Raw genomic sequence first — 16,943 nt, forward strand, 5'->3', positions numbered from 1 at the left:
GGGGATTAATCCCACCGTCACCCGCGATGGGGTGCCCAGGGTGGGTGACACCCAGCTGGCACCCACCCCCCCCCACCACCCCCAACACCCCCAGATCCCGGCGGCCGAGGGCTCGCAGCCGGATGGGAGCCGCGGTCCAGCGGCTGCACCGAGGGATGCCGGGATTTTGGGCAGCATCTCCACCCCCCCCGCTCCTCTTCTTCTTCCCAAGCAGCTCTGATTTACACCCCCGGTGTTCCCAATCCTAATAAATAATCCCTCAGCAGGATTTGGCCCCCTCCTCGCCTTTTAACCCCTTGTACGCCGGCGCGACCTGTTAACCCTCTCGCTGCCGACAGCATCGCCCCTGCAAAAAACAACCCAGGATTTGCAGCCGGAGCTTCCAAAATTTCCAGGCAAAGAGGATTTTCTCCGGGATATTTTACATCCAAGCCACTGGTCGCAAGGCCAGCAGTCCCAAAACGCAGCTCCACGTCCCCATTCAAGGGTATTTCCCCCGTGCCAGCTTTTCAGGCCCTAAAAAGCCCCCCAAAAACACGCTGTACGGCAAAAAAAAAAAAAGACAAGTTAAAGCGGTGCAAGGACGCCATGCACGCATTTATTTAAATGCGACGTCCTCGCGACAAAATGCGCCCGTCTTACCTATTTCATCGGTGTTTGGGGCCGTGTTTTTCCTGCTGGGAAGGAGTTTTCTGTCTCTGTCACGGCGTTACCTGCCGGCACACCCCGGCTGTTGCTGCCCAGCCCTGCTGGAAAACACCCCTTGCAAACAAACTAGATAGCTGTCAGGTTTATTCCAGCTTGAAACCAGCCAAACAAGCCCGGCAAAAAAAAAAAAAAATAAAAAAAAAAAATATTTATATATCCCAGTGCCCTTCGGATGACTCGCAGGCAGCCGAAAAGAAAAAAAACAAGAAACAAACCACCTTTTCCTTTGGGTAATGGCATCGCTGCTGGTGGAGGTGCCGAGCTCTGCCAAGAAACCCTCTCTGCAAGAGGGAAGAGGACCCGAGCATCGTGGTGGAGAGGACTTTATCCCCGCTGTCCCAATATTTGGAAGGGGGAGATCCTCCACAGCCCATTTTTGGGGCGGCGGGGCGGGGGGGACAGGGTAGCAGCACAAGCATCGCAGCGGCAATCACGGAAACGAAAGTTATTTTTCCGGTTTTTCGGATTGCATCGTAATTGTGACTCGACCCTCCGTTCCCCGCCCCAGAAACTTCGCAGCAAGGACTTCAAGCCCTCCCGAAGGAGCGAGGGGCTATTGCCCCCCAAAACCAGCTCTGCAAAGGCCGCCGCGAAGAGAGAAGGGAGCGAAGAGCACCCAAAGCACCCACCCTTTTGCGGGCTCCTTGCGTTTTTCTTCGCGCCAGCCAAGCAGAAAGGTGCCCGCAGCACCGAGCAGAAAGGTCCCGGTGCACCCACAGCGGGGGACTTTGGACCCACAGCCGGTTCTATATAGTACCGCCATACATCCGCGTGGATATATAGGGACTAACCCTCCCGGTGAGTCAGCGCTGGCTGGCGATTGCACGGTTTGCCGGCACGGTTGTGCTGGCAAAGGGGGTGAGTTTGTGCACACCCCGAATTACAGGCACGCAACCCCTCCGCGGGCACCCAACGCACCCAGCAGCCACTTGCAAACCCCCTCGCAAGGGTGCACCAACGCACCCCGCAGTATTAACCTCCCTGGCACCCATAGGGTGCCCCCAGCCCCCCAAAAAACTCACCCTGCGCTCAGCAAAAATAGGAGCAACGAGAGATTTGCTCACTGGCGGCCGGCGCGTTGGCACCGGTGCGGTGCCCAGCGTGCCGGCGGCACTGACTCAGCCGGGGCTGGGTGCCGGCGTCAGGAGGGCTGGGCCGCCCTGGGGTGCTGGGAGCTGAAACAACCCCCAAAATAAATAAATTACAAATAAAATATCACCCTGTAGATCATCTCTGCAAGCTAAGGGGGCTCCTGGCTGCAGCACCCAGCCGAGAGCCCCCTAAACCCCCCTTGCAAGGTGCAGGGCTGCATTTTTGCAAGAGGATTGCAAACACCCGCAAGGGTTAAGGATGCTTTTCCAGCTCCTTGCTTGGAAGCAATCGCATGCACCTCCTGCTTCCATGCAAGGCAACTTCCATTTAGCCAAAAAAAGTCCAGCAACGTGGGTTTATTCACCCACAAAAGATGGGGGACGCACGTTGCAGGGATGGGGGGGGTCACCCAGCAATTTAATCCTGCCTGCCAGAGGGATATATATTTTTTTTTTTTTGCATCCGAGGATCCAGACCTTCACCCCTCCAGGAAAGCACCCACAGGATATTTGGGCCAGCAAACAGCTTGCACCCATGCTCAGCCCTTAAATGAGCGGCCGCCTCCTTCCCGCCCAGCGCTGCGGATCAAGCCCAGCTGGCCTCATCCTGCACCACCCCCTGCCAGAGCCACCGCCGCCCGCTTTTAAATGCAAACCCCACGCAAAACCCTGCCCCAGCGAAAAATTAAAACCCCTCCCTGTGCAGATTGACGCCCTCCCCGGAAAGCTTTACAATCTATAATGTGATCGGAACTCAATAAACCTGTTTGTCTGGGCGTGAACGGAGTTCCTTTTGCAAGGAACTTGAAATATTTGGCATTTAAATATCTGTATGAGCGCGCTGGGTGCTCGTATGGGATACGGGGTAGAAGTGATGTGCGTGGAGGGAGGGTGCTTACTTAAATATAACCATTCCATGTGAACATATATGTATATATATTTATTTATAGAGATCTATGTAATTGGGGTGATGGAGACGGTCCGGGGATGCCCTCTGCTGGCATCCTCCCGGGGAAGGCTTTGGGACACCTTCTCCAAGAGGTATCCCAACTTCTCCAGAGTTTTTTTTTGGAAAGACCTTGCAGGGAGGCAGGAAAAGCTGATGTCCGTGGCATCACGGCATTGCTAGAAACCCCGGACGAAGATGCCGGACCTCTTGGTGCACGGTGCAAGGATGCAAGAGAGCAGCTGGGCTGGTTTTGCTCACCGGTCTCCCAACCAAAAACCCCTCAGAGGCGCACAAAGCCGCACGCAGCGAGCATGCAAGCTTGCAAGGCATGTGGATGCAAGCTTGCAAGGCATGCATTCATTCTTTTAGCTCATCCCTTGCTTCCTCCGCATCTCCCGGCCATGCAATTCCCAGCAAAACAGGGTTCTTGCCAGCAAAACCCTCCCGAGACTTCATCTGCCTGCAACATCCTGCCGGTCGGAGGCAAGCCGGACCTTAAATTCCCCTCTCACTTGCACTAAATACTTGGGAAAATTCAACGTACGCTTCACCCGGAGGATAAATCATCTCCCAGAGCATCAGCAACTTGCTTAAAAACTCCGGCGCTGCAACCAGGCTGCAAAAGCAGCGTGAAAAGGGACTCGTATTTCTTGCAGCAAATCTCCTGCTGGGTGCACCAGCCGGTTTTTTTGCTCCCTCGCTGCAGGCAGGGCACGCAAATGCTCCCGGCCCCCATTCCCACGCTGCGCCCAAAGCCACCCTCTCCCCCGGGAATGGGGTGATTTTTGCAGCGGGTCTTGCCGCAAACCCCCTTTTCCAATTGCTAGGGGCGCATCCCGAATATCGCCAGCCCCAGGGATACCCCAAATAGGATCGGCCGGGGATGCAAACCCCGCAGCCGCATCCAGGATTGGGAAAGGCGAAGCAAGGCCAAGGTTATCCAAGGTGAGTCGCTCCCCCATCCCAGACGCCCTTGGGAATTAACAGGCAAGACCAGTTTTCCCTTATCCCAGGAAAAACCAGTTTAACCCACGGCCTGACGCAACCTGCCAAGATCGCCTCGAAATCTTCCCATCCAGCTTGTATAACCCAGCGGGCGTTTTGGGGGGAAAAAAATACATTTTTAGGGACAACCGGCTGGGTTCCAGCGCTGGCAGCCTTTTAGTTACATCATGTTGCTATCGGTATCATGGAAAACCCCTAAATAAACCAAGTCCCCCACCCCGGTCCTGGAAGTGATGCTTTAATTTTTCATTTTTACCAGAATTAGGGCAAAAAACTGCAGAACGGTCCCCGAAATACCCCGAATTTTAAGGGAAAAATCTGCCGTTGATAGAGGCAAGCAGGTAAATGGGAGGGGAATTTGGCCCGGACGCTCGGGCTGCACGCCGAAACCCATCCCGGCAGCGAGGGGAATCATCACCGCCAAATTATTCCTCCTCAGCAAAAGCCCTTTTAAAACCCCAGCGTCGCGCCGGCCTTTTTTTTTGTTGTTGTTTTTGGGGCGCCGACGGTTTGAGGCCGCGGTGCCTCCCGTCCTCCTTCCCCGGGGAGCGCATCGCGCCGTATTTTTCTCCATCCGACCTTTGATCTCCCAAATCCAGCCGGAGCATCGGCGGGACGGGAGGTCGCCGCGCCGAGATGCTTCGCGGATGATTCAGTAAGTAATAGATTCAATTTTTATCCCCTTTAAACCACCAAGGAGGTTATTTTTCATAAATAAACGCCAGGGTTTTGCCAGCGGTTTGGCGTTTTGCGGTGTTTTGGCAAATGGTGCCCACCGGCATCCCACGGTCTCCCAATCGCAATTGCACCACGCATCGCGATTGCATCACGTCCTGCAAATGCATCACGTCTTGCAAACGCATCGCAAATTGCAAATGCATCACCTTGCAAAGGCATCGCAAATTGCAAACGCATCGCAAATTGCAAACGCATCGCAAATTGCAAACGCATCGCAAATTGCAAACGCATCACCTTGCAAACGCATCGCAAATTGCAAACGCATTGCAAATTGCAAACGCATCGTACCCCGGCGTGCCTGGATGGGATGGGACGGGGCCAGCAAAAATGAAGCTGCTCAGGAGGGTCAGGGCAAACGCACGCGTCTTCCCCTCCTGCAAAATTTCTCTTTGCGATAAAGGGAATCTTCCCCCGGTAAGGAAATCTGCAATAAGGAGAGCGAGCGCGTCTACCCTCCTGCAAAAAAAAAAGAAAGTCTCTTTTTTGGGGACGGAGTGCATCTTCCCTCTGCGATAAAACTTGCTTCGGAAGAAGGGGAGCGCGACTTTGCTCCCGCAAAAATCTTGCTTTGCAGTAAGGGGAAGGAGCTGCACCTTTCCTTTGCAAAAACTCGAGGCAATGAAGGCAACACGTGCATTTTTGTTCTTGGGGAAAAAACCCACTTTGCAATGAAGGCAATACGTGCATTTTTTTCTTGGGGGGGGGGGGAAAACCCCACACCTTTGCAACGAGGGGAGCGAGCGCTTTTTGCTCTTGCAAAAAAAAACAAAGAAGAATTACTCTTTGCAAGAAGGCGTGCATTTTCCTTCGTGCAAAAAAAAAAAAAAAAGAAATCCCTTAGCAAGGAGGGGAGCGCGTGCATCGCTGCTGCCGCCGCCGCCGCTGCAGAAGGGGAATCCCTTCGCGCTATTTCTTTGCTCTCACCCTCCCCGAGTCTTCCTGTCCTAAAGATGGAGCTGTGTGTGCCGAGCTGGACTTTGCAGCCTCTTCCTCTCCAAAGCAGGCTGATTTTTTTTTTCTTTTTTTTTTTTTCTTTTTTTCAATTTTTTTTCTCCCCTTCCCCCCCCCCCCCTCCTCTTTCCTGCCCATACATGTGTTTCTGTTTTGTATCGTAGCATTTGTTCTGGCGGCTCATATTTACATTTTAAGTGCATCTGGTGGGTGGGCGCTAAGGGAGGAAAGGGAAAAAAAAAAAAAAAAAATTACCTCCTTTTTTCTGCAACAGGAAACACCACCAAAAATATTGCAAAGGCCCCGAGTTGTTGCTTTCTTTATGCTGCACCCTTCGCCCTAAAATCAGGTTTGCAATTGGGGGGGGGGGGGGGGGGGGAGGTAGGGAATGGGGGGGGGGGGGAGGAGGAGGAGGGGAAAGGGGATGGGGGGGCTTAAAAAGCCTTAAAAAAAAAAAAAGGAGAAGGCAGGCGGATCCACGTGGTTTAATGGGGCCAGACAGAGATCCCATTGTTCACCAGCAATAATAAAAGGGAAATTAAAAAAAAAAAAGGGGGGGGGGCAGATGGAGAGAGAGAGGGATGGAGCCGGTGGGGGGGGCGGCCCCAGCCGCGCAGGGGGCTGGGATATTTTTGCAAACCCCCCCCCAATATTATCTCGCCCCCCCAAGCAGAAAAAAAAAAAAAGCCCCCCCCCCCCCCAAAAAACCAAAAGCAAATAAAAAAGGCCAGAGGCAGGAGGAGCACAAGCGGGGCCCCCCGAGAGCAGGTGTGGGGGTACGGGGGGGGTGGGGGGGTGAGAAGGGAGGGGGGGATCCCGTACACCCCCCCCCCCCCGGTGCACAGCTCCCCTCCACTTCCCCTGGGGGGGCCGGGCGGGCTTTTTGTCTCCGGGCCGTTTGCTCGCCGTGCAACCCCCCCCGGTTTGTGAATTCCCCTGCCGCAAACACCCCCCCCCCGAAACCCCCTTTACATCCGCCTTTACACCCCCCCCGTTTGCACCCCCCCCTTTGCAACCCCCCCTCCACAAATCGCCCCTTTGCAACCCCCCATCCAACCCCCCCCTTTGCAAATACCGCTCTTTGCACCCCCTCCGTGCAACCCCCCCCTTTCCAAATCGCCCCTTTGCAACCCCCCCCCCGTGCAACCCCCCCCCTTTCCAACCCCCTCCCCCGCAACACCCCCCCTTTCGCAAACCCCTTTGCACCCCCCTTACAACCCCGCTTTTGCAAACACCCCCCCCGTGCACCCCCTCTCCTTTCGCAACACCCCCTCCCCTTTGCAACCCCACTTTTGCAAACCCCCCCTCTTTTGCAAATCGTCCCTTTGCAACCCCCCCATGCAAAACACCCCCCCCTTTTTCCAACCCCCCATGCAAAAACACCCCCCCCTTTTCCAAGACCCCCCCTTTGTAACCCCACATGCAAACCCCCCCCTTTTCCAAGACCCCCCCCTTTGTAAACCCCCCATGCAAAACACCCCCCCCTTTTCCAAGACCCCCCCCTTTGTAAACCCCCCCATGCAAAACACCCCCCCCCCTTTTCCAAGACCCCCCCTCTTTGTAACCCCCCCTTAAACTTTCTCCAAGTGCACTCGGGGGGGGGGGGGTCACCCCGCGCTCCTCACCCCCCACCCCCCCCCTCAGGCTTTTGTGTCCCCCCGCCCCGGGTCGCGGAGGAGGAGGGGGGGGGGATTGGGGGGGGGGGGGTCGGGCCGGGCCGGCGGCGCCGGGCGGGTGACGGCGACACGTCCCTGTGCCCAGGCGCCATGCCCCGGAGGAAAGCGGCGGGGCCGCCCTGGGAAACGGGCCCGGGCAACGGGGCGGCGGCGGCGGCGGCGGCGGCGGCGGGAAGGAGGAGGCCCGGCCCGGCAGCGGCGGCAGCGGCAACGGGAGGGAGGAGGAGGAGGAGGCCGCGACCGGAGCGCAGCGGAGGAGGAGGAGGAGGAGGAGGAGGAGGCAGCAGCGGAGGAAGCAGCGAAGAAGAAGCGCCCCGAGAGCGGCGGCCGCGGGACGGCAGCCCCGGAGGGAGGAGGCCCGGCAGGCCCGGAGGAGCCGCCGGGAGCGGTGGGGCCGGTGGTGGTGGTGGTGGTGGAGGAGGAGGAGGAGGAGGAGGAGGTGGTGGCGGCGGCGGCGCGGCGAGGGGACAGAGCGTCGTTATCTGCGAGCCCGAGCACAGCAAGGAGCGCATCGTGAGCGGGGCGGCGGGAGGGAACCCCCCCCCCCTTTGCACCCCTCCCTTGCACTCCCCTATTTCACCCCCCGTTGCACCCCCCCTTTGCACCCCCCCCATTGCACCCCCCGTTCTATCCCCCCCTTGCACCCCCTTACTGCACTCCCCTAATGCACCCCCATTGCACCCCCGATGTACCCCCCGCACTGCACCCACTAACGCACCACCTATTACACCCCCACATTGCAACCCCCAGTGTGCCCCCCCAATTGCATCCCTCATTGAACCCCCACATCACACCCCCCTATTACACCCCGTATTGCACCCCCTAATGCACACCCCCCGTTGCACCCCTTAAAGCACCTCCTTATTGCACCCCTTAGTGACCCCCCACCACCTCCCCATTGCACCCCTTAATGTACCCTCTCATTGCACCCCTTTAATGCACCCCCTTATTGTACCCCTTAATGCACCCCATTAATGCCCCCCAATACACCCCATCATTGCACCCCTTTAATGCACCCCCTTAATGCACCCCCTAATGCTCCTCTTCCTTGCACCCCTTTGTTACACCCCAATGCACCCCGATAACGCAGCGCTTCGTCGCACTCCCCTAATGCACCCCATTACACCCCCTAATGCACCCCCTTAATGCACTCCTTCATTGCATGTCCCCAGCCCCCCCAGATGTACCCCCAAATTGTACCCCCAAAGTCGCACCCCCTTTATTGCCCCCCCCAAAAGTTTCACCCCATTTGCACCCCCTGCATTGTTCCCCTAACTCCATCCCCGTAATATATACACCCAAATTGGGGGGGGGGGGAGGAGCAGGCCCCCCCTTTTCCAGCCACAAGCCCCCCCCTTTTGTCCGAATTCCTGCCAAGGGGAAATCCAAAACCACTTTTTGGGTTGTTTTTTCGGAATTGACCCATTTTGGGGCTTTTGGGGGGGATTTTTAACCCCATACAGCGGCGAGAAATACCCAGCTACAATATTGGGGTGCACAAGTGGGGACCCCCCCCATCCCACCCTGCAGGGGGGGGCACGGTGCAGCGGGCATCGGGTGCTTTAATGGGGTGACGCTGCAAAATGTCCCCCACGTCCCCAGTGTCCCCTGTGTCCCCCATGTCCCAGATGTCCCCCACGTCCCCCATGTCCCCAGTGTCCCCTGCACCCCCCATGTCCCTCACGTCCCCGATGTCCCTCACGTTCCCAATGTCCCCCACATCCACCATGTCGCCCACATCGCTCATGTCCCCCATGTTCCCTGTGTTCCTGATGTCCCCCGTGTCCCCCATGTCCCCAATATTCCCCATGTCCCCCACGTCACCCACATCCCAAGTATCCCCCACGTCCTCGATGTCCCCCACATCCCCCATGTCCCCAGTGTCCCTCACGTCCCCAGTGTCCCCCACATCCCCCATGTCCCTCATGTCCCCATGTTCCCGATGTCCCCTGTGTCCCCCACGTCCCAAATGTCCCCACGTCCCCCACATCCCGGATGTCCCCCACATCCCGAATATCCCGCATGTCCTCGATGTCCCCCACATCCCCGATGTCCCTGTGTCCCCCACGTCCCCCACATCCCGAATGTCCCCCACATCCCGAATATCCCGCATGTCCTCGGATGTCCCCCACATCCCGATGTCCCCTGTGTCCCCCACGTCCCAAATATCCCCATGTCCCCCACATCCCAAATATCCCGTACTCCTCAATGTCCCCCATGTCCCCAGTGTCCCCCATCCCCCATGTCCCCAGTGTCCCCCACGCCCCTCATGTCCCTGATGTCCCCCACATCCACCATGTCCCCCACATCCCTCATGTCCCCCATGTCCCATCCCCAATGTCCCCAGCATCCCCCACATCCCCAGCATCCCTCACGTCCCCGATGTCCCTCACGTCCCCGATGTCCCTCATGTCCCCAATGTCCCCCACATCTCCCACGTCCCTCACGTCCCCGATGTCCCCCACATCCACCCCGTCCCCCACATCCCTCACGTCCCCCATGTCCCGACGCTCCCAATGTCCCCCACATCCCCAGCGTCCCCCGTGTCCCCCGCATCTCCCACGTCCCCGATGTCCCCCGTGTCCCCCGGTCGCTGACGGTTTCCCGGCTCCTTGCAGAAACTCGAGGGCTCCAAGTGCCGGGGGCAGCTCCTCATCTTCGGGGCCACCAACTGGGACTTGATCGGCCGCAAAGAAGTGCCTAAGCAGCAAGGTGAGGGGCGCCGGGCCTCCCGCACAGCAAAATAAGCTGCTTTTTTATCCATTTATATTTTAATTACTTTTTTCCGGCTTATTTTTATGCATATATATTTAATTTTTTAAAATTAATATCTTTGGGGTTTTTTTTAAACCGGTTGCATGTTGTAATCTGGGATGTGGGGTGCGCTGGGTCTCCTGCAAAGCAAAATAAACGCGTTGCTTATTTTTTATGCCTTTATATTGAATTCATTTTTTCTGCTTATTTTTTCCGCAGAAATATTTCATTAGTTTTTAATTAATTAACCTTTTCGGAGGGTGTTTTTTTACAGTTGCGTATTGTAATCTGGGCCAGAATTGGGGTGCGCTGGATCTCCTGCAAAGCAACGCGCCGCTTATTTTTCATGCGTTTATATTTCATTCGTTTTTCTGCTTTTTTTTATGCATTTATATTTAATTATTATTTTTATTAATGAATCTTTTTGGAGGGATTTTTTTACAGTCGCATAGCATAATCTGGGCCCGAACTTGGGCTGCGCTGGATCTCTTGCGAAGCAAAATAAACGCGCCGCTTGTTTTTTTACGCATTTCTATTTCATCCATTTTTCTCCTTTTTTTTTTTTACGCGTTTATATTTCATTCATTTTTCTGCTTATTTTTTATGCATTTATATTCATATTTTTTTTATTCCTTAATTTGGGGGGGGGCGTTACCGTTGCATATCGTAATCTGGGGCCAGAATTTGGGGCGCGCTGGATCTCCCGCCGAGCAAAATAAACGCGCTGCTTGCTTCGTACGCGTTTATATGCCATTCATTTTTTTCTGCTTGGTTTTTTTGCGCGTTTAATTGTTTTTTTTTTTTTATTCGTTATATACTTAATTAATTCATTCATCCATTTGGGGGGGGTTGGGGTTTTTTTTCCCCCTCTTTTTTTTTTTTTTTTTTTTTTTTTTTTTAAATACAGTTGCATATCGTAATCTGGGCCAGAACTTGTGGGGGCCGCACAGGTACGGGTGTCTCTCAGGTATTCAGGTGCGGAGCGTGGTTTCGGGACCCTGCGCTGCTCACAGCCTGCTCATCACCGCCGAGGGCAAGCTCTGGAGCTGGGGTGAGCGGTGGGGGAGAACCCCCCTCCCCAAAATAAAGAAAAAAAAAAAAAAAAAGAAAAAAAAAATCATAGCGTAATGCCGGGAAGCTTCGTCCTCCCGTTTCGCTGCAAAAAAAGAGCGATTTTTGGTTAGGTCGCAATGAAAAAGGGCAATTGGGACACGGGGACACGAAGCGGGTGGAAGCCCCGAAGCTCATCGAGGTGCTGGGGGGCGAAGCCATCGTGCTGGCAGCCTGCGGTCGTAATCACACCCTGGCGCTTACAGGTATTGAAGGGGGGGGGAAAAAAAACCTCACGTTTTGGGCAAATTGTCTGAAATCGGCCTATTTTGCCCCAAAACGCCACTTTTTGGGTTTGGGGGGGTTGTTTGGTTGGGGTTTTTTTTTTTTGCGTTGCAGAGAGCGGCTCGGTGTTCGCCTTCGGGGAGAATAAAATGGGGCAGCTGGGGCTGGGGAACCAGACGGACGCCGTGCCCAGCCCTACGCAGGTATCGCCGCTCCTTTCTGTGCTTCCCCTCCTGGTTTTTGGGTTAAAAACCCACAGATTTGGGAGTTTCTCATTGGAAAAAAAATAGCCCTGGCAGAGCCCAAACCCCTTTAGGGCGCGAGAGCATCCCTCTCGGGGCAGGATTCATTTGCAGCTGCGGTGGGAAAATAAAATGCAGGGGTTTAAACTGAAAACCCCAGATTTGAGGATTTGGGGGTTTCCCCTGGGAAATTCAGCTTTTTGCCTTTTTTTTTTGTTGTTTTTTGGGGGTTTTTTTGACCCTTTTTTCTGCTTCTCCCGCAGATCATGTACAACGGGCAGCCCATCACCAAGCTGGCCTGCGGGGCCGAATTCAGCATGATCATGGATTGCAAAGGAAACCTCTACTCCTTTGGGTGCCCCGAGTACGGGCAGCTGGGTACGGTGCTCTTTTTGGGGTGCTTTGCTAAAATTTTGAGCTATTACGGAGTTGAGGGAGGGGGGGGAGGAAGTTCCTTGCCTCAGTTTCCCCATCTGGGCAACCAAAGCATCCCTCGCCTTTACCTCCAGCAAAAATCGTGGGGTGGGAGCTGCAAATAAAAAGGGATTTGCAAGAGGAGAGGGGATTTCTGCAGCTGGCTCGGGAATAAGGGGGACGGGACACCCCGGTTTCATCCCGGTGCTCGTCCGCAGGGCATAATTCGGATGGGAAATTCATCGCCCGGGCGCAGCGGATAGAGTACGACTGCGAGCTGGTGCCGCGCCGCGTGGCCATCTTCATCGAGAAGACCAAAGATGGGCAGATCCTGCCCGTCCCCAACGTGGTGGTGCGGGACGTGGCCTGCGGGGCCAACCACACGGTACGCGTGAATATTCGCAGCGTGCATTTAACCTGTAAATACTCGCAGTGTGCATTAATAGATAAAGATTTGCAGCATGCATATGTTGCAGCATTTAAGGATAAAGATTTGCAGCATGCGTTTAAGGCTAAACGTTTGCAGGGTGCATGTAAGGATAAATGTTTGCAGGGTGCATGTAAGGGTAAATGTTTGCAGGGTGCGTTTAAGGCTAGAGAGTTGTAGCATGCATTGTAGGATGAATACTGGCAGCATGCATGTGAGAATCGAGATTTGCAGAGTGTGTGTAAGGATAAATACTCTCAGCATGCATTTAAGGATAGAGGTTTGCAGCGTGCACGTAAGGATAAAGATCTGCAGGGTGCATTTAAGGATCAAGATTTGCGGCGTGCGCATGAGGATAAATATGTGCCGTACGAATTTAAGGATGGAGATTTGCAGCATGCTTTTTAAGGATAAAGTTGTGCAGCATGCACGTTAAGGATGAAGATTTGTGGCATGCATTTAAGGATTGAAATTTGCAGCGTGCGTGTAAGGATAAACATTTGCAGCGTGCATTTAAGGGTCGAGATTTGCAGCAAGCATTTAAGGATAAAGTTTTGCAGCATGCATGTAAATATAGAGGTTTGCAGTGTGCATTTATGGATAGAGATTTGCAGTGTGCGTACAAGGATAGATACTTGCAGCATGCATTTAAGGATTGAGGTGTGCAGCATGCATTTCAAGATAGCGATTTGCAGTGTGCATATCAGGATAAATGTTTGCAGTGTGTGTTTAAGGATAAATACTTGCAGTGTGTGTTTAAGGATAAATACTTGCAGTGTGCATTTAAGGATAAATACTTGCAGTGTGCATTTAAGGCTAGAGATTTGCAGCCTGCATGTAAGGATTGAGGTTTGCAGCCTGCATTTAAGGACAGAAATTTGCAGCAGGCATTTTAAGGACAGAAATTTGCAGCAGGCATTTTAAGGACAGAGATTTGCAGCGCGCGTTTAAGGATAAATATTTGCAGGGTGCATTTAAGGCTCAAGATTTGCAGGGTGCCTTTAAGGACAGAGATTTGCAGGGTGCATTTAAGGATGAATCCTTGCAGGGTGCATTTAGCATTTGCAATACGCGCTGGAATCGACGCCGTTTATTGCGGCCGCTGCGGCTTTCCCTGCACCGAGCTGGTCGGGTCTCAGCTGCTCATGGTGGCGGGGCGGGGGGGACATTTCTCCATCCCCAGCTCGTCCTGGACTCGCAGAAGCGCGTTTTCTCCTGGGGATTTGGGGGCTACGGGCGGCTGGGTCACGCCGAGCAGAAGGACGAGATGGTGCCTCGGCTGGTCAAGCTCTTCGACTTCCCGGGGCGCGGGGCGGCGCAGATCTACGCCGGCTACACGTGCTCCTTCGCCGTCAGCGAGACAGGTCGGGATTTGGGCGTTTTAAAGCAAATCCGGCGTTATTTTGGGGTGGGTTGGGGCTGCTCGCGGCGGGGGGGGGGGGGGGGGCGTAGCTTGACGGGCAGTGTCGGGGTTTGCAGGCGGCTTGTTTTTTTGGGGTGCCACCAACACCTCCCGGGAGTCCACCATGTACCCCAAAGCCGTGCAGGACCTCTGCGGCTGGAAAATCCGCAGCCTGGCCTGTGGGTAAGTCCCAGCCCCCCGCCCCCCCCCCCCCCCCAAAACCCACCCCGATTTCCTGATTTTTTGGGGTGCAGCCGCCTGCGGGGCGGTTGGTGGGGGGCACGGGGGTCACCCTGCCTCGCACCCCGCTGCAGAAAGAGCAGCATCATCGTGGCGGCGGATGAGAGCACCATCAGCTGGGGTCCCTCACCCACCTTCGGGGAGCTGGTAAGAAGGATTTACCGGGGACCCCCCCCAACCCTTGACACCCCAAAACCGCCCCCAGCCACTGGCGGGAGGGACCGGCTGCTTCCCACCCCTCCCACGTTGATTTTTCCCCCTCTCCATGGGATGTACTTGGCAGGGCTACGGGGACCACAAGCCCAAATCCTCGACGGCCGCCCAAGAGGTGAAGACCCTGGATGGGATCTACACGGAGCAGGTGAGTGGGGGACCCCGCTGGAGGATGCTGGAGGGAGGGCACGTGGACCCCCCCCACCCCCCTTTAAATAAATACGGCGGCTGAGGCTGTACATAGCTCATCACACCCATGGGATGCTGGAGGGAGGGCGTGTGGACCCCCCCCTTTAAATAAATATGGTGGCTGAGGCTGTACACAACTCATCACGCCCATGGATGCTGGAGGGAGGGTGTATGGCTCCCCCCCTTAAATAAATACGGCGGCTGAGGCCGTACACAACTCATCACGCCCATCGGATGCTGGAGGGAGGGTGTATGGCTCCCCCCCTTAAATAAATACGGCAGCTGAGGCCGTACACAACTCATTATGCCCGTGGGATGGTGGAGGGAGGGTGTATGAATCCCCCCTTAAATAAATATGGTGCTGAGGCTGTACACAACTCATCACGCCCGTGGGATGGTGGAGGGAGGGTGCATGGCTCCCCCCCCTTAAATAAATATGGCGGCTGAGGCCGTACACAACTCACCACGCCCGTGGGATGCTCAGACCTGGTCCTGGATGAAAGTGGGGGCGGGGGAAGCAGCGGGGAACGAGGCGCCTGGCTCCATGCCTCAGTTTCCCCACTCTGCCCACATCCCAGGTGGCCATGGGCTATGCCCACTCGCTGGTGATCGCCCGCGACGAGACCGACGCCGAAAAAGAGAAGCTCCGCAAGCTGCCCGAATACAACCCCCGCACCATCTGAGGGCCCCCCCCCCCACCCCCCCCCGCCCCCGGGATCCCCCCCAAACCCCGCTTTTCCAAGCCAGCCGCGGTTTTAACTCCCTGCTCTCCCATTTCCAAAGCCTCGGGGGGAGTTTTTTATTTCCACCCCCCCCCCCATGGTTTTTTGAGTTCCATGACCGTAGCAGGATCTTTTGGCACATCCAGGCTTATTTTTGGGGGTTATTTTTTTGAATTATTTTAATTTTATTTGTCTTTTTCTGCATCGCTTTTTATTATTTCCCCTTTTCCCACCCACAACCATTCCCGGCCACGGGCTCGGGGGATAAAATCGGGGACCTGAAGAGCAGCTGCGAAATGCCTCTTTTTTTTTCCCCCCAGTATTCCAATTTTTTGGCTTTTTTTTTTTTCCCCAATACCCCCCCCCCCCACTTTGGGTGCTATAATTTTGGGGCTTCCCCCCTCCAGCATCCCTTTTCCCGGAGGGATTCAAGATACGGATGTCATCCCACATCCTCCCCCCCTCCCCAAGCATCATTTCGGGGTTCCCCTCCCCGCTATCGCAGCCCTCGCCCACCCCAGGGAGATCTCAGGTATGAAGAGGGGAGCCCTAAAAGCATCGCGTAAGCTTTTTCTGGGAATTATTCTTTAATTTGTTTTAATTATTATTAATTATTTCCGCCTGGTATCAGCCCAAAGTCCCTCCTACGACGCTGTGCACTGTGCTGGAGAAACGAGGTGCCTTTTCGAGCGGAGCTTGGCTCTGCCTCCCCGCAACCCAAGGGTGATTTTTTTTTTTTTATTTTTATTTTTTATTTTTGAATTGGTAGGGTTTATTTGGAAGTATTAAATTTTTTTTTTTCTTTTAATTTTATTTTTTTTTTTTTTAAAGTCCTTTCCGCTCTCCCCGACGGGTCGCGCTGGGTGCTCGGGGGCGGCGTTCGCCGCGTTCGCGCCCGTTCGGAGAAGTTTTGCAGTAAATAAATTAAAAACAAAAAAAAAAAAAAGGGGGGGTTGGGTTGGGTCGGTTTCTTTTTTTCATTTGCTTTAGGGGATTATTTTGGGGTTGGTTTTTTTTTTTGAGGGATGTGTTAGAGAGAAAATATCCAGGACAGGGAGAGCAGCTGGGCGGAAAAGTCCAATATTCGGCTTTTTTTAGCACTATTGGGGGTTTGGGGGTTGTGGCACGAGCGGATGCCGCAGCCCCAATAAAACAGGGGGTGGAGAAATTACCAAAACCCCACTTTTACCCCCTCAAAAAAAAGCATCGTTTTGGATCAGCGTGCCCGCCAGCAAAATATTTGTAGCCTGATTAAACTTCTCCCCCCTCGGCCGCCCCGGCCCGGCCGCGGGCGAGCGAAGGAGGCGGCTGGAGGAAGAAAAGAATCCTTAAACGACGAGGATCTTGGAACAACTTGTCCTTTAGCAGAGCGGGTCCTGGGTTAGTGCTGTAATTGTCGTCTTCATGGGTTTTTTTGGGAGGGGTTGGGTTTTTTTTATATTTCTGGGAGTAAATGTTTAAATAAACGACGTCATTGTGTACGCCCCTTGCTCCGCTCGCTTTATCCACCCCGATTTTTTGCAGTTTTTAATTGAAATTTGAGTAATTAAACCAAAGGGACGTGCGCAGGGGATGCTTTTGCCCTCCCCGCGATGCACGCCCGGCGTCCCCAAAAGCGAATCCACAGCCGTTAGAGGGCACCACCCCGCTGCCGCCGCCAACGTCCGCCATCCCAGAATATGTCGTGTCCCCCCCCCAATATTTCCCTTTAATATTTCGCAGGCAGGGTGCAAACACAGGGCGGTGCACGCATAGCTCAGCGTTTTAATGCGTGCACGTGTGGGTTTGTGCATGCACGCGTGTGCTTTTTGGCACGTGCGTGCAGGGTTTGGGGCGTGCACGTGGATTTTTGTGCGTGTGTGTGTGCTTTTTTTGGCGCATGCATTT

The 16,943-nt window shown here is 54.6% G+C and overlaps 1 protein-coding gene across 1 annotated transcript; it reads left to right on the forward strand.

Annotated features, from left to right (window-relative positions):
• Positions 1-7,208: 7,208 nt before the first annotated feature.
• RCC2 (regulator of chromosome condensation 2) lies at positions 7,209-15,017 on the forward strand. The gene is made up of 14 exons (XM_050909668.1): positions 7,209-7,292; positions 7,365-7,515; positions 7,555-7,631; positions 9,737-9,830; positions 10,780-10,923; positions 11,057-11,188; positions 11,322-11,410; positions 11,713-11,827; positions 12,082-12,248; positions 13,474-13,654; positions 13,770-13,875; positions 14,007-14,079; positions 14,216-14,293; positions 14,913-15,017. Exons 1-14 carry the CDS (start codon positions 7,209-7,211, stop codon positions 15,015-15,017), a joined length of 1,596 nt encoding a protein of 531 aa, XP_050765625.1.
• The last annotated feature ends 1,926 nt before the right edge of the window (positions 15,018-16,943 follow it).

This window comes from Gymnogyps californianus, chromosome 21, assembly GCF_018139145.2.
Source record: "Gymnogyps californianus isolate 813 chromosome 21, ASM1813914v2, whole genome shotgun sequence".
NCBI classification, from domain to species: Eukaryota; Metazoa; Chordata; class Aves; order Accipitriformes; family Cathartidae; genus Gymnogyps; species Gymnogyps californianus.

What these genes read in the sequence shown, in the direction of transcription:
- RCC2 (XM_050909668.1), top strand. Translation starts at nt 7,209, where the DNA reads ATGCCCCGGAGGAAAGCGGCGGGGCCGCCCTGGGAAACGGGCCCGGGC. An exon ending in CCGTGCCCAGCCCTACGCAG is followed by an intron (nt 11,411 to 11,712) that starts GTATCGCCGCTC and finishes CTTCTCCCGCAG; the next exon opens with ATCATGTACAACGGGCAGCC. An exon ending in ATGGGATCTACACGGAGCAG is followed by an intron (nt 14,294 to 14,912) that starts GTGAGTGGGGGA and finishes CCCACATCCCAG; the next exon opens with GTGGCCATGGGCTATGCCCA.